The sequence below is a fragment of the Protopterus annectens genome, chromosome 3.part0, assembly GCF_019279795.1.
Source record: "Protopterus annectens isolate FY-2018-M chromosome 3.part0, PAN1.0, whole genome shotgun sequence".
Classification (NCBI taxonomy): Eukaryota; Metazoa; Chordata; order Ceratodontiformes; family Protopteridae; genus Protopterus; species Protopterus annectens.
The window spans coordinates 444153659-444176747 of NC_056731.1; the positions used below are offsets into that span (position 1 = coordinate 444153659).

A 23089-nucleotide genomic window follows, 5' to 3' on the forward strand; every position below is an offset into this window, starting at 1 on the left:
GTGAACTGTTCTTCAATTACCATGTATCCATTATTGAAAGAAAGTCTTTTTTATTGCACAGCTTATGACTAAATGTATGTCATCCAGTTCCAGCTGTAGAATAAAGAACCTTTTTACATACTTGAGGGCTTAAGGTGATTTTGAAAAACCTACTGGATTTCACTACACTGGTCATTACTTTACTTAGATGGACAAAAAAATTCACTGCTTAATACCTTGAAGGCAACACACGAGAGCCTGAAACTTCTTAACTATAAGCGTTTTTATCCAATATGTTTTTAAACTGAGATACATTAATTATGGTCCTAAAATTGGTCCTAAACTTTGAATCATTTCCTTGAATTGTATTCTAAAATTTGATATGTTATTTTAACACATGAAGACTGTTTTTTAACCTTATTCAACTTAACGTGGATATAAAATCGGACAGGTGACAGTTATTATCATAGACCCCAGGTCAAATTAATTTACCCTGTTTTGTCTTATAGATGTGTGTAAGATAAGAGTATTAGTAGGACATCTTAAAAAAAGGGTTGTGTAGAGGTTTTTGAGTAGTACTAGCAAAATACCCTTAAACCACTGATCCAATGTTGTCTATTTTTGTCTGAATAAACTCTGTTGCAACAACCCCCACTTAAACTGGATAAAAAACAGACAACATGGATCTAACCTTATTGTAAGTACATAGCTTTCATTTTTCGCCCTAACCAGTAGTGTAGTAAAGGTACTACAATATGGCCCAAACCTTTTCAAACCAGCAGCAAATTTAGTTAGTTTGTTAAAGCAAGTAGTAAACTCCAACGCTGTACTAAAGTACATCAGTCTGCTTAGTAGCAACATACAAACAATGTTAATGTGTTTAAACCTCTGTGAAACTGACTGTGCTTGTTGTACGCTTGTGTGTGTGTGTGTGTGTGTGTGTGTGTGTGTGTGTGTGTGTGTGCATAATAACATTTTTTTTTTTTGCATTTATCCTTACCTTTGTGGCACACATTATAGCTAAGAGGAATCCACAATGGACCTGCATACTTACACACTTAATAAATAAAGGCAATATTTATTTATGTAGCCAATAGCCATATTTCCATGGTGTTTTGTTAAATGATCACCAGAGCTTAAGCATTAGATGATATATTAACTTTTAGAGTCAATTCTGTTGTAATCCCATTCATGCCTCTGAAGACTTGGATTTAATTTTAGCTGAATTTATTAATGGGTTATTAGATTTGAATCAGTTGTGGGGTTTGAATGACCAAAAAAGTTATATAATCATATTTCACCACAAGACTGCGATGTGGATTTAACAAAGTGAGAATAACAAAGGGCTTAGCATTGTTGCCTAAGAAATAATGTTAACACTGTTGAAAAGATAGAACAGAAACATACTTAAGTCTTTGCATTCTTATATCCAGGCAACTCGGAAACAGCTGAGTGAACACAGATTCATTGCAGCTAGTTTGTATTTTTATGTGTGAATATTTGTTCATCTATTTTGTTAACTGGGTTGTCCACTAAGTTAAGGCATATCTTAGTGATAGTCCAGAGGGAAATGCAACAAAAAATATTACACTGCATACAAATTGAAAACCATGCAGTTTTATTATTCAGAAATGCATTATAAAATCATTAAATATTTACATAAAAACAGTTTCAAATTGCAGCGAGTATTTATTAAAAATGTACATTATAAATAGTTTTACACTGCACAGCAGTTTAACAGTATCGATATTTGAATGGACATGTAAACGTGAAAGTGAATAAGTATTTATGAAGTAATGTAACTATGATTTTATTCATCTGAAGTCTTTCATGTTTTAAGAAATACAGTTGCTATTAATCCAGTCATTGAAGTGAATGCAGTAAATCGCATTGTATTAACAACTTGCTGACTCAAGGGATAGTTATAAAGTCATCTTGTAAATCAGGAAGTAGTCCACTGGGGCCAAAAAATAGCCGATAATTGTTTCTGTACCTGTTATTTTCATAAACTTTGATAGGAGAACATGAGGTAGACTGGGCTAGTAGTCACCTGTACCCCTTTTATTACCCCATTTCTGAATAGAAACAGGACTTGATTTCAAAAGAGTTGCTTTCAGTGAAAAGTCTGCTCTGATTCTGAAAGACTTCCTCTTAGTGTAGGTGTCTTTCATCAGTGTAAGTCCTTTCTATAACGAGGGTTATTACAGGGACCAAACACCAACTGTCAGCCTATTCTCAGGCAGTTGGTCACTTACACTGAGATCAAGTCTTTTGGAATTGAGGCCATAGTTGTTTATTCTTTCCATATGGATGATAGTCCCCTTCTGAAGAAGAGCAATTTATCATGTACAAGAAATGGGCAGCAACGAACTTACTGGCAAGTCTTTCAAAATTTGCAGTAAGTCCATCAACAGATACCAAGTCTACAGTTTTACTGTGTTTTAATTTTTTTTAGATTTCATAGATGCCACAGGTTGTAGTGTGAGATGAGATAAAAACATAACTTTTATCTTAGAATGATCAGATGAGGAAAAATGTCACTAGATGTTAAACCAGAAGATGACTTTTGTCAGTATAGCTCCTTAAAAGTCAGACAACCATACCCGTTGTGTTTTACTTAACTGCATTCTTAATAAAGGAACATAACAGTGGCTTTTTTGAAAACTGACAGTAAAGCTTAGTCCATCACAAAACCTGTATAACATTTTCTTGCAGAACATTTATAAGGGAATGCTGCAATAGCATATCTACTTGTTTTAAATACAATGCATTTTGATAAAGATGTAGTATAGTCTATAACTGATACATGGATGTAACATCTGCAGTATAAATAGCAGAGAATGTCTTAGAAGTCTCTGTTTCAGTTTTATTTTGTTCTGGTAATTGTTTGTGGCTGATCATTCCATAATGTTTCAAGATTTTTCTGAAGGTCTTTTTAAACTTTTGTCCCAGGAAGGCATAAAGGATGGGATTCAGACAGCAGTGGATGTAGGCAACAGCTTCAGTTATAATAATGGCATACTTGCGTGCTAGTTTTGTATCACAGAGTTCATAATAGAGGTCATCATCTGTTCTGAGACTCTGAATGATACTCGTGATGTTGTATGGCAGCTGAAGAACAACAAAAGAGATCACTATTGCCAGTATTATTTTGATGGATTTGTACTTCTGGAATCCCTTTGCTGAAATCAGAGTTTTCACAATCACTGAATAGCAGACTATCATGGAAAGCAGAGGTATTATAAACCCAATCAGCAGTTGGATTCCTTTGGCTGTCTTTGCCACTATCTGGTTATTATAGAATTCCATTTCGCAGGTACTTTTCGTATGGTTGGCAACCTTGCTGAATATTAACTCTGGAGTGCCAAGCACTAGTGCAGATAACCAAATACACACGCAGAGTACTTTACCAAATACCATTTTCTTTGTGTGCTGTCCATGACATTTTGTTGCTAGAACGATAGCAGAGAACCGGTCAAGGGTAATGCAGGTTAGAGTCAACATGCAGCTATACAGATTGATGGCGTAGAGGCTGCGGACCACTTTGCACATTATGGTACCAAAAATCCATTCGTGGGCTGCTGTTTTTGCCCAGAAAGGTAAGGTGAAAACAAAAAGTGTGTCAGCCACAGCCAGGTTTACAAGATAGATATCTGTTAAATCCTTAAGTTTCTGAAAAAAAATGTATACAGTTATAACCAAAATATTACCTATTAGTCCTACGATGAATACAAAGTAATATATGCATGGCATGAATATACTGCCGAAATTATCAACATGTTCATAGATGCAAGGGAGCACATAATCATATTCATCATTGTTAGATGAGAAGTTAAGACCAGACTCAGAATGCATTGCACTTTTGTATATATTTCTTCTTATCAGGTGTTCTTGAAATGAGGTATTCATCAGTTATCTGCAAATTAAGGAAAAAATAATTAGTAATGGAGCTTTGTAACATACAAAACAGTGCAGAAATTCTGTTTTAATATGGGTGACATTTGCGAATAAAAGCGTCACAGTGCATTGTTATCTTTGAAGATGTGTTTTGCATATTCATGATTCAGAATCCTCAATTATTGATCAACAAGACCTCACAGAACCTTTTAGATTAAGCAGCCTGATTTGATGCTGTCTATAGACATTAACCTAACTTCTGTTGCATATGTGACCACAATCCATATTCAGTTGTTTTCCTTTTTTTTTTTTCCCAAACACTGTTATTGAATTATCACTTGTGACACAGGCAAATTTACATTCATATAAAAGTAATCAAACTACATTAACTTAACAAACATTATACTGCACGTATATTGCTGTTGCTATATATCATGTAACCTGAGATTACATACATTATTCAATTCCTGCCTTTTTTAAAACAAGAAATCTTTTTATTAAACCATCACTTACACAGGTAGCCATACATTTATATAAATTAAAACAAACCACACTGACACGCTCCTAGTTTTAAGCATTTTACATCACCTTGCTGCCTTTTTTTAACCTCGTTCCTCCTTTGTATGTATTGTTTCCACAATTGCCATTTTTTCCTATAGATTCCATGGAAAACCCGTGATTCTTTTGGCTCCTAGGTCCTTTTTCTAACTGTTTTATTTTAAGATGTATTTTAAGGGCATAAAGTTTACATTTAATTATTCCTCAAAACATACAGTTTTTATGATATAAGCTGTTTTAGTTAAGAGATATATAGATAGTGCATGTAACTCCACTATTGCTCTCAGGAATTGTGCCAAAAACAGCCTTGTTATACAGTTTACTGACATCAGAAATGTACATAACAAACTTTTTAAACACTGCTCAATGATTTTAAGCACTAGTCTCATCTTAGAGTGTAACAGCAGCAGAAGATAAAAGAACTTTAAAAAGTGTCAAATGTTAAAAAATGTGGCAGAGCTTTCAAAGCTGTTAATTTCTCAAAATGATACTTTTCTTCTGCCAGCTGCCTGTTTGGTAGCACTAACTGTTTTATGGCTTTCAGAGTTGTAAAAGCTATAAAACACTTCATGCTCCCACATTTTTATCTGTAACTGGTAGCATGTGAAGTAGGCATCATAAAGAATTATGATTGGGTCCCTTTGATTGTAATTCTTATTATGTGCTGTTCACATGGATGCCAAGATTTACCTCACATCCTTGTCGCAAACACATAATCATTTGGTTACGATCACAAACCCAATCTTAATACTCTCTGTTTAGTGATATTGTGGCTTTTGTCAAGCTTAGAAGACCCATTTGTGGTGAATGTAGAATGCTTCCTTCTTTTGTTTACTTATACATTTATACAAACTTATGAGTGGAGTATGTAAAGTATTTTTATTATCATAATCTTCACATAATGGAAGGGATAGGATAAAACTGGATACGACCACCACAAAATAGTACATAAAATCCAGACTTTATTTGAATAAGCGCTTTCACGTGCTATCATAGCACGCTTCCTCAGATTTCACTTTACCATTCAAATCTCAGCATTTAAATACCATCATCATGTTCACTTAATCATTTAATTAAGGACAAACAATCCTAGCTAAGAGCAATTATGACAATTGTGCATAGCAACCTAGATCTTCCATCATAGAATCTGGTAACAAAACACTCAGTTTAAATCGCAACAAAACAAAACAAAGAATAGCGTGCTCTTTCATTACATGAAGGTCTCCTATACATATATAACAACCTACTAACAAAATCTACTGACAAAAATCAAAAATCAGAAATGATATCATAAAAACTATTTGCTTAAAAATATATATGATCCTAGTAAAATAGTTAATGTATATATATGCATATGTATAAGTAGTCAAGTATGAAAATACATATAAAATATATCACAAGAACAGGAATATAAAAAATGTGTGAATGAAGGCACATCACAATTATGTATGTATAGATAATTAATATTAAAATTCCCTTAGTCCTGCTAACTTATATGTATGTAAATATAAGCACCCATACACATATAAATGACCAAAAAATATAAAGGAAGGGATATTTGAAATAGATAAACCCTTTTACCATTTATTTTTATTTATTTTACATTTGGTTACTGGGAAAGTCCTTTTTCAGTGGAGGCCCATGAAGAAAAGCTCCACATATAACAAACATTAACAATTACAAAAACATGACAAATGAACAGCAGTAAAAAATGTTTTCATCCATGAAATCTAAGATAAGAATGCAAGACTGTACATCTACCAGGAGAAATGTCCTCTTTATAACATAGATTAACACGTACAGCTTCATAAGAACAGAATAACACTATACATTTAAATCAAGGTTAAGATTACAATAGTAACAGTTAAGTGTCAACCAAATCAATGAAACTCTGTAGTCAGTTTATCCAAAAATAACATTCCACATGTTCAGGTCATGACAAAAATAAAGGAATACACAAGTCTGTCTACTTGGAAGAGGTCTTAGGTGAGAAGAGTAGGAGAGAAGTATGAGGACAGAGAGTAGCAAGACAGAGAGAGGTCAGTAGTCAGAGAGGGAGGGAGGAAGGTTAATTTTGGGCAAGCAAAAGTCAGAGAGTGGGGAAGGAAGGTTAGTTCTGGGTGAGCAGATGAAGTTGGAAAAAATCTAGCCTAGGGAGTCACAGTTGCAAATCCAGTTTGCTTGAAGGTGTTCCATTTTTACCATGATCTGGGATTGTAATCAATGGACAGAGGACAGTTTCCCCTTGACTGATGTAAATGTAGCCTTTGTGATAATACGTGTGGGGTACTGGGAGAACAATGCACTACTTTACTTTTCATGTGGGCTTGACCACATCTTCTTATGCTAACTGGTACACTGTCGTGATGTTGTCATGTTCCCAGTGTGGTATGTAGCTATAGGCAGAAATTAGACTTTCTTTACATGATTTCTTTCCTCACATGTGAGTTGTGTTATGTTTTATGAAGTTAGCCAATATGTTCCTTTAGATTCTTCTAAATCATTCTATACGGAGACCATTGCTTTCAACATAATTGCTGAAGAATCGGAGAAAAAAAAACAGAAATGATAGGAAGGAAAGGTTCAAAGTCAGAGGTAATTTTTAAATATTGCTCTAATTCACTAAAAAAGTTAATAGAACAACAGGTTTTGCATCAGTATACATTTTCTGAACAAGAAGTAGTACAAAACTCTCCTGGCATTGCTGACTTGACTGTAGTCCTCACTGATTTATCAGGAAATCAAACATTTTATAAGGGTCACAGGAAAAATGTGAGACAAAATTAAGGGCATTCTGCAAAAGTCAGGAAGAGTCGAGAGCTGTGATGGAGCCTTTAGTTCTCTTTTATTCCAGAAAGAGGGCTGCCTGTGAGCAAACTCTCGTAATGGAATATTCACATATCAATGATAGTGGCTGGTACCTGCCTAGAACAAATATGGACTTTTATTCTCATTCTACCTATTTGGTTTAATGTTTTCTTAGATGTTGATTTCAACTTACTTTGCATTTGGATTTAGCCATAAAATTTGTAAAATATATCTGTTATTGTTTCTGAGTTTTGTGTGGAGGAGCTTGTAGACCTGGAAACCGTGTACTAGTCACAGTTTTACCTTGTTTCTTCTTAATGATGTTTAATTTGTAACGGCTTGTTCTGCCACACTGTAGGGTGTGTTGTCGGGCTTGGTCCGTCTGGAATCTTGGACTGTTTAAACAATCTGCTTAATTTGCCACACTGCATTATGTGTTGTTGAATTGGCCTAGTTAAGCTTTTGGAGTTGAGCTGTTGGGGTAATGTTAGAGTGTGGTATGCGTATCAGTGGCTTCAAGGAAGGGGCCCCAGTATTGTTAAATTCTGCAAGTCCAATGATATTCTTCACAATGCATGTGTAGCTCTTTTGGATTTAATGCTTAGTTTTGATTTTTTTATTTATTTATTTTATTTTTTGTTTTACTTTATCTATTTGTTTGTTAACCAGTAGGTGTGCTAGCCCAAATGTCCTTTTCAGAGACAATTTGAGCTCAGAGAGGGAAAACAGAAAATAACACAAACAGTTGTAGAAATGCAAAGTTCTATAATACATACATTTCAAGTAAAACAATATCACAAACACTAATACAATGCATAATATTCAAACAATTCTGTTACATTACTTAGTCATATAGTTATACAAATTCAAAAGTTTGACAATAAAGGGCACTTGAATGTTTTAGTGATGTGAGATCATAGAAATATTGCTATATTTTTTATCTGAAATACTACTAATAAGAAATATGGGTTTTTGATGGCTTATAGAAAAGTAGTTGGGATTTACTGTTCACTCACTGTCTGCTCTTTGAGACTCCCCAGCCTAGCAGTAGAGTGGTGAGGTGATGAATGATGAATTAAATGAATTAAGACTGCTTTAAAAACCTGAAGAATAACAGGGGTTTGTAATTTTTTTTTGCAATTCAGAATGTTGTTGTGTCTTTCGGCTTTTCGCGGTTAGGGGTCACCACAGCGGAACTCCGGTCCTCTAATGATTGTCAGTAGATTTTTACGTGCCGAGTTGTCGGCCCTGATGCACAACCTTCAACTAAGCTACGCCCATTCCCGCATGTCTCCACACAGAAGATGCTCTAGCTGAGAATCGAACAGGACAACGTCTTACTGTGAGGCGACAACGCTACCGCAGCACCACCACCACAGTTATTTATTTATTTATTTTTGCAGTTCAGAATAATGTACCTATTTCACTAGCAATATGTTAGTTTTAATTTATAATTGCTATTAAGTAAGTTCACATGACCAAAGTTCTGACAGGTAGGTCATCTGTGAACAGTAACTTTCTAATGTTGTTAAATCATGTTGATCACTGCTGTAGTAGCCTTAGCTGTTATAGCCTGCCAAGGATATAACAGCCAGCCAGTCAGCTTCTAAAGCTTCAGGGCACCTTTCACTTGACAGACCTTCAGTCACCTTCAACTGAGCTGAATAAAAACACATGTTTGGACATCAAGCCCTTCAGAGCTTCTCTGCTATGGAAAAGAGCACTACTTTGCGGGCTTTCAAGGATTGACAGTTAGATTGTGCTGTTCCTGTGCTGGGCAGATAAGTTCTATTTCAGGAAGAACCTTCCATTTTTAATTTTTTTTTTATGTTACTTTCCTGTTTAGGAAAGTTATTTTAAGTTGGGAGTTTGTATTTTAATGGACTGTCACAAGACTGTACTGTAGTATCAAAAGGGAGGGAGTGCACTTTTTTGTGCCAGTTTAAAAGTTGTTTAAAGTAAATGAAAACCTGAAAACTGTTTTTTTTTTTTTTTTTTTTAAAGGGAGAAAACTCTGTTTATTTTAAAGTGTTTTAAAGTGATTTCTAATGCATTTGTGTGTGGAAAAAGGCAACTTTTAAGGACTTTTAATTTTGCTTGTTTTTCTGAGAAAGAGGTGGCATTTTCAGCCTGACTATGGCATAAACTACTGGACACTTTGCCTTTCTTCCAGCCACAAAACGAAAAAGTTAAATAAACAGCATTTGCCACCACAGCAAGCTAGCAGTTTGCCTCAGTCACAGGTGGGTGACTCTGCTGAGGCCATTGCTTGTTACTTAGACCACTCATCTTTTACCCTGGATGTTTTTATGTAGCATCTACAGCCACTGCGGACCTGTGGATTAGCCATGTCCTCTGCAACTAATGGGGTCCCCCTCAGTGTGTAAAGGAGAGCCACTTTTATCGGTCCTGAGAGAAGAAACATGGAAGATTTTCTTGTTTTGCCAGAATGTTGTAAACATCCCTTGGGAAGCTGCCATTGCCACTAATAACACAGTTGGTGCCTTTTTTGCCATCAAAAAGAAACAGAAAACTAAACATGTATCTACTCTTCCTCAAATTTTCTTAGATGAGGTAGTTTACTGGGTCTGGCACAGAGTTTAATTCTAGCTATTGATCCTTACAATGTGGTTTCTGGTAAAAGAAAGAGGGATACTTCTTTTCCTGAACAAATTCAAGATTCTGAATCTGGACAGGAAGATAAAGGGACAGATACAGGGTTTCTCCCTGTGAGGGTTTCTCTTTCTCTGAGACTATTTCCAGAATGTGCCATTGTTTTCAATGGGAGAACCCTGAGGTTTCCAGAGTTCCTAAGAAAATGTTATGATCTGTTACAGAAGGAATTTCCGGTACTTTCATAATTTCCTTCAGTTCTGTCAGCTTTGGAGGATGTATGTTTCACTGCCTGTAGTTTTCCTGATAGTCAGCCTGCTGCCCCTAAAAGGGCAGATAGAACATATAAAGTTCCTCAGTCTTTTTAAGATTTTATACACGCTTCCTAAACCTAACACAGCAGCTAAAACTTTAGTTAATCCTCCTGCTCCTAAACATTTAGTTAATTCCAATCCTAGTCTTTCAGATAAGGATGGTTAGATTAGTGATAAGTTTGGGAAAAGTGTATGCTTCTGCATCTTTGATTTTCAGAATTTTGAAATGTCTCTGATTAATTGAGAAAGTATGAGGAATGTTTTTTGTACAGTTTCTTCTTCTGAGTAAAAATCTGCTTTAAGTAATTCAGCGTCTTCTGTGTACAAGTCACTACTCACTCTTTACATTGTGTGTATGACACTGTTGATACTTCTTCTAGGGCTATGGCCACTTGTATTGTTTTGAGGAGGTTTGGCTGGTTGCGTTCTCAGAACCTCCCAGATGATGTAAGAAAATGAGATTTTAAATTGTCCTTGTTATAGAGATTTAGTCTTTAGTTCCTTAGCTGCAGAGGGGATCAGAAAGTGTGATGAAAAGGGGCAAGTTGATCTCTAAGATTTTTTAGTCTTCCTTTATCAAATTTTCTAAGGGATTCTCTAACCCCACAGCTGATTTTGGTAAAGAAATAAAATAAAATGTGTCAGCAAAATGTAGGTAAATAAGATGTTTAAGAAGAACTGGCAAGGGTGATCCATAAAGAATTCAGGACCACCCAAAACCAAGAACAGCCCAACAAGTCAGTATGATTATTCAAAATACCTTGCCCCCTCCCTACAACCACACACATACACACACACACACACACACACACACAATCCTGTTTCCCTTCCAGAAAGTCTGAATTTCCACTTTTTCTTTGGCAACACAGTTTCTGACAAATGCGTTATGCAGATCATTTATCTAGGTTACAGATGGCAGTGGGAGGAAATTCTTCCATTCCGGGGTAATTCGTCATCCATCAGACCAGACTATTTAACATATGCTGCCCCAGGGAGTGATCGAGCCAGTTCCTCCTTCCCAGGTAGGAAAAGGTTTTTATTCAAGGAATTTTTTATTGCCAAAGAAAGAAAATGCTTGCAGACCAGTTCTGGATCTTTCTTTCCTAAACCTTTTTATGAAAGTGCCCAAGTTCATAATGATGTCACTTCACATTCTGTTGCCTCTTCTTCCTCATTCAAGTTTCCTGGTAACACTAGGTTTAAGAGATGCTTATCATCATATCCTTATTCGTCCAGAATTCAAGTGTTGTGTGTCTGGATCACATTATTAGTTCTCTGCCTTACCTTTCGGACTATTCACTGCACCAGAAGTGTTCAGAAAGTGTCTATCTCCAGTTATAGCTTATTGCAGGCTTTAGGGTATCCATGTTTTTTTTTTTTTTTCGATAACTTGCTTATCTTTGCAGAGTCTTTTTCAAGGTGTCAGGAATATTTCACTTGGGTGAGAGATCTCTTACACAAGTTGTAGTTCTGAAAGAACATTCAGAAGTCATTTTTGACTCCTTCAAACAGGACTGTGTTACTGGGATGTTAACTAAACACTTCAATTCAAAGAGTTTTTCTTCCACAGGAAATAATAGAGCTATATCTAGATCTATTTCTAAGGGTTTCCACTCAAACTTTAGTCACTGTGAAGGAATACTTCAGGATTTTGGGTCTTATGACATCTGTGATTCTCATAATTCCCCCTGGCAAGACTTCACATGAAAAAGATACAGTGTTATCTGACGTCTCTCTGGTCCCAGCACCAAACATCCTTTGTCTTTTCAAATCCCATTTTTGGGGTTTGTCAGAACAGAAGTTACTTGGTAGAGACAGCAAATATTCCTAAGTCTGGGTCTCCCCTTCTCCCTCCTCTTCCAAAGCAGTCAAGACATATTCCATTGAAAACTCCATGGGTCATTTGCATATATCCCATGTGCCTCTGATTCAAGAGGTTTGAGAGGTCACTCATTGGAAATTCCAGCTTGGCTGGAGTTTTCATTTAACTTTTACTTATTGTTTTTTCTGTGTGACCTTCTCACTCATTGTTTTAGTTTATTTGGGATATTTTGCAGTCACCCTAATGATAATGGACATCAGCAGGGTGTAGCAGCCATGTGTTTCGTATGCTTATCAAACACTCTGCTTGTACTGTGCTAATGAGGTCATAAGGCCAAAATATGCATATCCACAGCTAGTGGGATTTGGCTTTATTGGCCTGAAAATGTCTATTAAAACAATGAAACAAGTCATGGGCATTCAGAATCACCAATTAGCTGAAACACCTGGTGTTCATAAGGGTAATTTGCATATATCCCATGTGATTCTGATTTAGGAGGCTTGAGAGGTCACTCATTGGAAGTTCCAGCTTGGCTGACGTTTTTATTTGTTGTTTTTCCTGTGTGACCTTCTCACTCATTGTTTTATTTTATTTGGGATATTTTGCAGTCACCCTAATGATAATGGACATCAGCTGGGTATAACAGCCCTGTGTTTCTTATGCTTAGTCAAATGCTCTGCTTGTCCTATGCTGATGAGGTCATAACAAGGCCAAAATATGCATATCCACAGCTAGTGGAATTTTGCTTTATTGGCCTGAAATTGTCCATTAAAACAATGAAACAATTCATGGCCATTGAGAATTGCCAATTAGCTGAAACACCTGGTGTTCAAAAGGGTCATTTGGATATATCCCATGTGCTTCTGATTCAGGAGGTTTGGGAAGTTATGTTAAGTACATAACTCTTTTTTTTTGTGAGTTTATTTATAATACCTGAGTGGGGAATTGTGTCCCATACCTTTGCCAGGTCGAGGTAGGCTGTGTATACTGTTTTACCCTCATCCATAGCCTTAGTGACTTTCTCAAAGAAATCCACCAGATTTAGTAGGCATGACCTGTCTTTGACAAAGCCTAATTGGGTCGGGTCCAGTGTTTGGAGATTTCCTATGTCATTATTTATTAAGTTCATGATTATTATTTCCATGGCCTTACATATAAGACTAGTCAAACATATGGGTCTGTAATTTCCCAGGTCAGCAGATCGTCCCCTTTATGCAGGGGGATAACTGTTGCTGTCCTCCATTTTACTGGGACAAAGCCAGTTCAGAGGCTGTTGTTAAGTAGAGATCCTAATGTGCCTGATGAGTCCTGAATTAAGCTGTTTAAGAGGCAACCTGGTATATCATGAGGCCCTATTGAAGCAGCGTTTTTAGCTTTAGACATTGCAGTGGCAATCTGTCCTTTGGTGATAATTGGAGATGTAGTGGTGGAGGGGTATCTCTTGGGGAGAGCTGGGAGTGATGGGGAGATGAAATTTTAAATGAATTTGTCAGCCAGTGGATTTGCTATATCTTCCGACTGAGTATAGGTGGTGCCATCTACAACTCATTTGCATATTGCTGGGTGTTGCCCTTAAGACTGCAGACATAAATGAAAAATGCCTTATGGTTATCCTTAGCTTTGGAAATTATTTTTACCTCAAAGTATGCTTTCAGAGACTTGACTAGTTCCCTGATTTAGTTGTTTAAACTAATGAGTGACTTTTCACTTCTTGACAAGATTTTCTTTCTTTTGTTGTACAATCTATTCATACTAGGAGTCCACCAGGGTGGCTTGTTTTTGCGGTTTGACCTGGGTTTGTTTTTTTCTGGTACTTCTGTTTCTGTATAGTTGTTTGTATGGTCTTACATGGCTTTTGTGTACACCTCTGCATAGGTTTCTGTGTTTTTTAGCATTGGGGGAGTTTGGAAACTAGCTATGCCATCTCTTAATAGGTGGTAATTTACCTTAGAGAAGTTCCTAAAGTTTTTGGGGTCACTTGGCGGGATTAGTTTTACCTTTATTTCAAGGGAGAACACTTTCTAATATGATCTTATCTGCGAGAACATCACACGGGGTGGAGGGACGCAGCACTCTCCCATATGTGTGAGTACCAGATCTAGGATGTGTGTTCCGCTAGTGGGAGTGCAGACTAACTACTCCAGGGCATTTGAACTTGCAAAGTCAAGAAATCTTTGGGACTAATCTTTGGGACTGCATGTTAGTGGTCATGTATGCCTCCCAATTAATAGAGGGTTTGTTAAAATCACCCATGAGTATGGTATTGAGATGGATGGTGAGTGATTCTAGTAACTTCAGATATGATGTATGGATTTTCTTGTTCATGGTGAGGGACTTGTACCTAGTAAGAATATGGTAATAGATTTTTCCCATGGTTAGTTGGACATAGAGTAGCTCAAGCATGTCATATTGTTCGACTAGCCTTGAGGTGTGCTTATCCTTTACATAGATAGGTACACCTCTGCTTTTGCTCTTTTGTGTTCAGTGAGTGGTCAGAATGTATGAAAAGCATTAAAGCCATACACTGCCAGAGTACTTTCTGTGGCATTGAACCATGTTTTCGTGACTGCACAGATATCAGCATTCTCTGGGATGAGGCCCGCTTACAGGGAGTGCAGTTTTTGTTGAAACTCCTGACACTGAGCAGTAACACCTTTAGCTTGTCCTGAGTAGTTTTTGTTATGTTGAAATGTTTGTCTGTTTCTCAATACCTAAAAAGGTATATAATGGGGTAGATAATGTTTTGGCCAAAATCCAAAACTATAGAGATGGCAGGTGAAGACCATCCCTGACAAAGCAGTGTGGCCTGTCAATCATGTCCTACCAGGCTGACAGGTGATGGACCCCTTTGGAATGACACTAGTAGCTAAGGCATTGTTGAAATTATTTAATGATGCTGCAACGTATCAGAATCATTTGCTAAATCGAAATTAACAGCAACAACTGTTGCTATTATTAGCCAGACTGAAAAATTCAAAGAATTCTAAAATAGAATGTAACCATGTCAGGGAGATATCAGTGTTTTGTTGTATTCTTTCAGCTATATCATTAGAGTATTTCCTGCAAAGCTAGTATTTTTGGACAGTATTTCAGTTTTGTATTTATTACCCTCTTCACAGTTAAACACTTAAATAAAACTGAACTTGACTTTGAACTGTTGTAGAGCCTTTGACCATCATATTTGCTGTTTCTGCCTTTCCCTTTCTTGTCTAATTTACTGTATGTTGGCAGTAATAAGCTAGAAGGACAAAAACTGAAAAATAATTCATCTTCTTCTTGTTTTAGGATGTAACTCCTTCCCAAGCTATTGTACTTTGTTTTATTTTATTGTTCTTCTTCCGTTTTAATTAATTTAATATGTTCTCATTTATAGTGTCCTGTGCTTTCATTTCATTTAGTGTTAACCCTCCTGACTGTGTCAAGTTGATTAATATATATTTTTTTTCAGTTTGCTTTGCTTTATTTACCTGCATTACAATAATTCTACCAGAAATGTATTGGGGTGTATATGTGTGTGTTTGTGTTGGGGGGTAGAGATAGAGAATACACAGGAAAATAGAAATGATTCTAGTTAGTTTTAGGATGCTGATGGACTGGTAGAGTATGAGGAACAATTTTAGTGCGAGAGAGAAAAAACAGTTCATACAGTGTCAAAACTGCAGAATCACAGACTGAAACCACAAAATCCTGGAAACTACCCAAAAACCATTAAAACTGCACACATACCTTTACTTACATGTCTGTCTGTTAATAGTGTGGAGGGGAGTTGCCACCACCCTGAAATGCAGGATTATTTTTCTAACAGCAAGGCTGTCAAAAGGGAAAAGTAAATGGTCTTAGTAAAGCCTATTTCTTTGTCAAATGGTCTGACAGAGCAAGACTGCAACATTTTTTCTTGGCTATATTGTATCATTGTCTCTTGGCCAGTTGTATTCAGTTGATAGAGTAATGTAACATAGACTTGCTTACATGTATATCTGTACATAGACTTGCTACATGTATATCTGTGCAGTAACTGTACAGCCTCAAGTGCATTGTGCTGCACCATTACTGTAAGGTCTGTAGCACTCTCATGCTGTTCACTAAAACCTACATTGATTGCTGTATTGCTGGATTGGTAGGAACCTATGGACTTTATTCACATGAGCGTTTGTCTCATGAATGTTGACAGTGGGTATGGTTAGCCTGCTATGTTTCTTCCTTAATTCAGCATCAGGAGACACATTTCTAATTAGTTATATGTCAAGAATGTTTTCTTTTTTTCCCCTTTCCTTTTCATCTACCAGTAATTTGTAAAATTCTTTGTTATCTTGTAGTCCATGTATCTAATTTTGTAGCAGTTCTGCTTTTCTCCTAGAACATCTGCTTTGGAGTAGGACCACTTATATGTCAGTCATTCACTTCATCTTTCTATCATGTTCATTTCTAGTTGGCCCCATATCCAAATAGTATGTTTCTTCCATTTTAGCTATAAATCACCTTTGAGGGAAATTGGTTATACTTAAAATGGCCTATGAGGGCAGCTAGCCTAGTACTTTACCTCTGAACTTACTGTTGTTTTGTAGTTAAAGGTTTGCTGGTCAGCGGTCTCAGTCTATTTGTATAGTTACTGTCTGACTAAATGAAAAAAAAATATTTTAATTACAGAATGACCAATTTCTAGTGCAGCATAGTTTAGGGGAATACAAAAAAGGCTGTAATGTGAATGGTATAAAGCACTACAAAACACTGAGTTTGTAGTAAGACCGAAAACTTCTGGTTGAGAAGGAACAATCACAACCATATTTTTTGTACAGTAGAGTAAGATACAACAAGTTGTGTTTCAAGTAAGTCATAGAACAGAATGACAGGTCATTGTACCTCTCAACCGGTTAGCACAAAAAATCTGGACACAGCCAAAAATAATGGGGGTAAAAAGCCCCCAAAATAGGGACACATTTTAAGTATTGCTCTTGTAAACTGAGAAAGATGCTAGAAAAAAATGTCTTGTGTTTACCGTACATTTTCCCGAAGGATATAAAGTGTGAAACTTAAATGACTGTCATTATTTAGTGAATTCAGTCCTTATGGATTTGCGTCAAAAATCCATAAAACCACAAATTTTATGAGGAACTGACCAAAAATATGAGTCAAAAATCTGGACAGTTGAGAGGTATGCAGTTTACAGAGAAAAAACAAACATCATACTGAATTTCCTTAATATGCATTCATGGTGAAATACTAGCAAATTTGGTATTAACATAAAGATATAATTTAAACCCTTTATTTGGTTGGTCTTACTGATCAATGTTAGTAAGTAGAGTGAATGATGCAGAGCAGGAGAAATATCACTCAGTGTTAAGGGGTAGTGCAGATTGTCAAAAGTGAGGAGATGGGATTTAGTTTAAGTATGATGTGCGGTTTCTTCTCAAGGACTGACAGCAAAAGAAAGGGATGGGGAATCTTAGGTGAAAGATCTGCTCTGACAAGAGTTTTTAGCTGAAGCTATAACAGAAGTTGCTGTTAAAAAGAGATAAGTAGTAGGGCATATAAATATTGCGTGATAATATTAAGAATCAGTCAGAGTAGGTTAGAAAAAATGAAAAGAATGTCCGGAAATGCAATTTACATAAGAACAATGGGATGATGTATGTATGGCTCCCTAGTATGTATCAAAGCTCTGAAGGTTTAGGATCTTTGCTTGGAAGTGTTTGCATAGGGATTTGTATACCTCAAGCAGACTTCAAGGAAATTTTCTTCAGGTATTTTGCAAATGTTGGAGGTGTGATGGGAGAGAGAGAGTTACCTGGGAACATATATTTTGGAAATGTAATGAGTTGACAGGTTTTAAAAATAGAATACTCTGTCAGAAATATTGGTGAGATGGGGTACAGGATCTGAATTGCCTAGACATACAAAGGCAGGCTTAAGTTTAATTCTGTTAGCTGCCAAAAAAAAAAAACAAAAAAACAATTACTAGAAAATGGGAATCAAATTCTAAACCAACTGTAGTCGAAGTGTTGAATATTATAAAAGTGATAGAAGACCTGGAAGAGGGAGCTTTAGAAAAGGGTAGGAACAAATTACATAGAAATAAATGGGAATTATGGGAATGGTACATGCAGAATAATGATCAGGAGGAGGGGGAGGAGTGAAGTTTAAGGAAAAATAGGAATTCAGAAATGTATGTAATGCTAGACTGATGTTAAATGCAAAGAAAGAAAACATCTGTGATTCATAATATATGTAAATAGAAAACAATGTTAATCGCATTTTCTTTTCTTTTTAATGTGTGTTTGAGTGATAATTTACTAAAGGTGTTTTAAAAAAATGGTATGATGCAAAATGAACAGTGTGAAATTTACTGAAAGAGAGTTCCAGGCATAGAGGACACAGCAAAAAGATGGCATACCACATGTAGAGTTACTAAAACATGAATTCACTACAAAAAGGTGAAAGTGAACCAAGGATACTGAATGAGTCAGCCTCAAGTTAAATGTGCAGTTACCAAGACAGTGAATGAAATCCCTCTGAATGTTCTTTATTTCAGGGACCCATTGATAGCCCCACATGGGGAATTTTACCCGTCATCCTCCAATTCTGTGGTCGTAACATTGAGGAAAAGAGAAAACACCAGGCAAAGGTGAAACACAGCTTTCATAACTGTCTGCTGATATATGTGTAAAAAGATTTCAGGAGTCAGACCTTGATTGGGGGTTGGTATAATGGGGGTTGGGGATTAGCATAATAGTTGAGGTGTTTACCTCACAGACACAAGGTACGGGGTTTGATACTCAACTTTGAGGAAGATTGGCTAGGCTTAAAATTGTCTGCAAGGGCAGCTAGCCTAGTACTTACCTATGAACTTATGCTCCTTTGAGTTTGAGCTGTCCAGTATCCATACAGGGAATCTGTGTTTTACTACTCTTTGTTTGATATTCCTGTGAACATTGACCAGACCAGTCAGCCTGGATTAATGTAGAGGAAGTTATAACCTTGGCAGTGTCAGAGGTGTTTGGCATTGATAATATTTTACTTGCATCAGAGAAGGGAACAGAGCTTATATTCATTACAGGCAGGAGGAGCCAGATGAGTTTGGACTCATTTATGGGTCATTTTTTGGCAACAAACACAAACTTGTAGATATTATTGTCTATGATGCCCATGTTGATAAGTTTGTGGAGAATATATCTGCATAAGCTGGGTGATGTCATTCCATATTACTGTTGCAGTATTCTTTACCTAAGAGATCTCCTGCCAAGGATAGCCAAATGTCTGGCCAGCATACTAAAACCATTACTTCCTATAGCTACCATACATTACAAGTATGTTCCCTGCGCAAGTCGTATTGCATAAAGGTGATGTAGGGATGCACGTACCCAGAACTGAAAATGCCCTAGGAGGAACAGAAGGACAAGGAAAACATGTGCATCCATAAGGGGAAAAGGGAAGAAGATGATGAGCACCTTAGCTAGGAGGGTAAGAAAGGGACAGGGCAAGAGATAGAACAGAGGGGGTAGGAAGGAGGGAGTGAATACTGCAACAGTGAAGAGAAGGACATCTGCTGTTATGGAAAGATTTTACACAACTGTACTATATCCTTCCATATCACTGTTGCAGTATTCTTTACCTAAGGGAGAGTACAAGAGCTGAAGAGGAAGGCAGACAAGAGCCCTCTATGAACCCATGTAGGATAACCATGTCAAAGCCTACCCTGGAAATAACATCCAACGTGTAATGCTTAGTGAAAGTATGAAGAGGACCAAGTAGCAGCCTTGGGAATGGAATTGGTATCCAGACCCTTGAAAACAGCAGCAGAGGAGGCACTGCCAATAAGAACTAAGGTCTTTGGTATACTGGACAGACATTGGGCTGTCCTTGGCAGGAGATCCCCCTTAAAGTTGGCAGATTTGATTTGGCAGGCATCAATTATCACAATTATGTGATAATTGCAGGCATTAGCCGTGGTGGTGCAGCGGTAGCATTGTCACCTCACAGCAAGAGGTTCTGCCGTTCGATTCTCGGCTGGAGCACCTTCTGTGTGGAGTCTGCATGTCCTCTCCACGGTCAAGTGGCGTTCGAAAGACATGCGTGAATGGGTGTGCCTTCGTTGAAGGTTGGGCTTCGGGCTGGCACCTCGGCACTATAAAAATCTACTGCCAATCATTAGTGGACTGGAATTCCACTGTGGCAACCCCTAACCGGGAAAAGCCGAAAGAAGAAGAAACTGATAATTACAGGCATCATGTGTGCTTTCCATGAGAAAGAAAAATAATATTATGGCGATTCCACAGCATGCAAAAAAAAGGTCCAGCACAGATGTAACAAAAATGATCCAAACACATACTGAGGAGGTATTGAAAAACAGTCCATTCAATTGCAACATTTGTGACATTTGAAAGGGAAAAATAAATTTTTGTAGTGAAGTGACTAAACTGATCTTCATTTTAGAAATGGATCTAGGCAAATAATCGAGATGAGCTCAAACTTAAAGGCTTTACTAGTTTATTTTAAATTCTGCAGTCAGATGGCAAAGGACAGTTAAATCTCAGACCTTGATAAAATGAGAAGCTGATAAGCTGATCATCAGATATATAGAGTTCAACAAAATAATACAGCTTTAAAAAAATGACAAAAAATCAATCTACAGATATTCAGCTAAGCATGTAAAAGCAATGTGAAACTTGCAGTGATGACCCACCCTTGCAGTCCGTGGTATTAATTTACAGTTCCATGACATTGATATGCTTTTTTACTGAACCGCGGTGGTGGTGCTGTGGTAGCGTTGTCGCATCACAGTAAGACGCTATCCGGTTCGATTCTCAGCTAGAGCGTCTTCTGCATGGAGACATGCGTGAATGGGCGTACCTTCATTGAAGGTTGTGCGTCAGGCCTGGAAGCCGGTACGTAAAAATCAACTGCCAGTCATAAGCGGACTGGAGTTCCTCTGTGGCGACCCCTAACCGGGAAAAGCCGAAAGACACAAACTGCTGTTAGGGGCAACAGTAAAAAAACATGGATGTTATGGAACTATAAACAGGATACTGTACTCTGTGGGATAGGTCATCACTGTTATTTTTTTCTTTTTTTTAATGGCTTGTCAGACGAAAGTCAGTCGGTCATTATCAGTTAAATAGCCCACCTCCTCCAAGCATTTGGAACACTCACTATAGCAAAAGACTCGTACACAAGGAATTTAACAACTGTGACAGGCTTGGCAGATGCATAATACATTATTAATGAGCTGTTAATTACAGGATGGTGTGATAGCTGTTGCTTACTGTCTTTTTGTTTGCAACAGCCCTTAATTCAAACAGCACCCATGATTCCATGCAATAACCACAGCTGACACAATTGTTGCCTCTTCTGATGCCATTTCTCTTGCAGTGTCATGCCTGTCCTGATGTTATTTTCTATGGCACTGGCCATAACTTTTCCAGTTACAGCTCCCCCTCCAGTAACATCACTGCTTGTTTCATTTAGAATTACTTCTTTAGACACTGGCCTTTCTGACACTGATGTTGACTTTAGGGACATAATTAATTTCAGTGCCACGCTGTCCTATATTGCTTCTCTGTCCCAAGTTCTAACAGCATCAGGACCAATACTGAGGTTTCTGGTAGCAGTGATTCCTGTGTGTGTGTGTGTGTGTGTGTGTGTGTGTGTGTGTGTGTGTTTACTTATATCCATAAGTACATGGACATGTAGATAGAGATGAATAGACAACTACAGGTATACAGACATAATTTACAAATTAGAAGTCCACTAAATATAAGGTACAGCAGGAATAAACTTTTAATAGTCCGCTTGACTTATTTAGGCTACATTTACATATTTGGGCCAATCTGTAACATATGTTTCTGTGTTAATCTTATGAAAACAGGAATTTTGGAACTGTACTTTACTTCCAAAGTGTAGCACCTCTCCAGCACAATTGTAGCTCTGCAAACATGCCCCATCAAACACAACACATGTACACACACACACACACACACACACACACACACACACACACACACACACACACACACACTAGAGAATAACTAAATCAATCAATAAATAAATAAAAATGAAATAATTTAACAAAATGCAATCATAAACCATTTAAACCACGGTATATAAGCCAAACACGTAGTCATAAATCATTTAAACAATGGTATATAAGCCAGTAAGTTAATTTAAAAAAGTGTACACTGTGCTGCACTTGGTGTATGCTTGGCTAAACCACTGTAGATAATGATCTTTAAGTTAAACACACACACACACACTGTATTTATTGCTTTTTCTGAACATGACTGCAGTCTGCATTTATTTTCCCCTACATACTTTTTTCTTCTTCAGCATCTTATTTGTTTTCATCAGGAACTGGAAACTGTCCTGGCACTCAGGAGGCAAAAGGCAGAGTAATTGCTTTACATTAGGATGATGCATACAAGCACATGCACTCCTGTGGACATTTTAGAGTTCATTTATCAGCATGCCTTTGAAGTGTGGAAGGAAAACAAATATTCTTACAAAAACATAGACACAAGGAGATCATGTAGATTCTATATAGAAAGCATCCCAACTGGAAATTAATCCTGTTGACAAGCACTGTAAGGCAGCAACTATAACTGCTGTACAAATGTGCTGTCCTGAAAACCAAAAATTTCTCATCAAACTGTTTAAAATATCACAGTAGCTTTCCACTATATTCTTAATTGCCCCTCTAATTTGACTCATAATGTTCATTCAGGCAGTATATTCCAGGCAGTATCAGGTGATATGACCTGATTGTCAGAGTGTTTTCTGTGCATTATGGTTCCATGTCACTTAGCATTAGAAATACAGTTATGACAGCAGGTCTTAGCTGTATTGTTTGTTCAGTCACCATGACTGCAAATGATCTATTGCCATTATCAGGGATGTATACTGTTTTTTCTCTTCCATCCCTGTATTTGAAACAAAGTGGAAATTATAGTAGCATTAATGACATACAAGTCAGAAAGAACTCATTAAACTTTTTGGTCATCAGACTTTTCTGACACTTGAACATAAAGTAGATGGCTGAAGGTTTTCTGGCAGTTGGCTTAGAGGATTAAGAAGCTGTTTTCAAGCTGTTTCTGTGGTTCAGTGGTGC

At 37.0% G+C, this 23089-nt stretch overlaps 2 protein-coding genes across 2 annotated transcripts in view; one reads left to right on the forward strand and one right to left on the reverse strand.

Moving 5' to 3' along the window:
* Positions 1-23089, forward strand: part of FYCO1 (FYVE and coiled-coil domain autophagy adaptor 1) — a 2135985-nt gene that overhangs the window by 1832255 nt on the left and 280641 nt on the right. The gene's annotated exons all lie outside the window — the stretch shown is intronic.
* CXCR6 (C-X-C motif chemokine receptor 6) overlaps positions 1577-23089 on the reverse strand; it is a 52356-nt gene continuing 30843 nt past the window's right edge. Inside the window, exon 2 of the mRNA XM_044064868.1 lies at positions 1577-3895. Coding sequence (XP_043920803.1) covers positions 2773-3888 — 1116 coding nt within the window. The 5' untranslated portion in view covers positions 3889-3895 and the 3' untranslated portion in view covers positions 1577-2772. The remainder of the gene's footprint in view (positions 3896-23089) is intronic.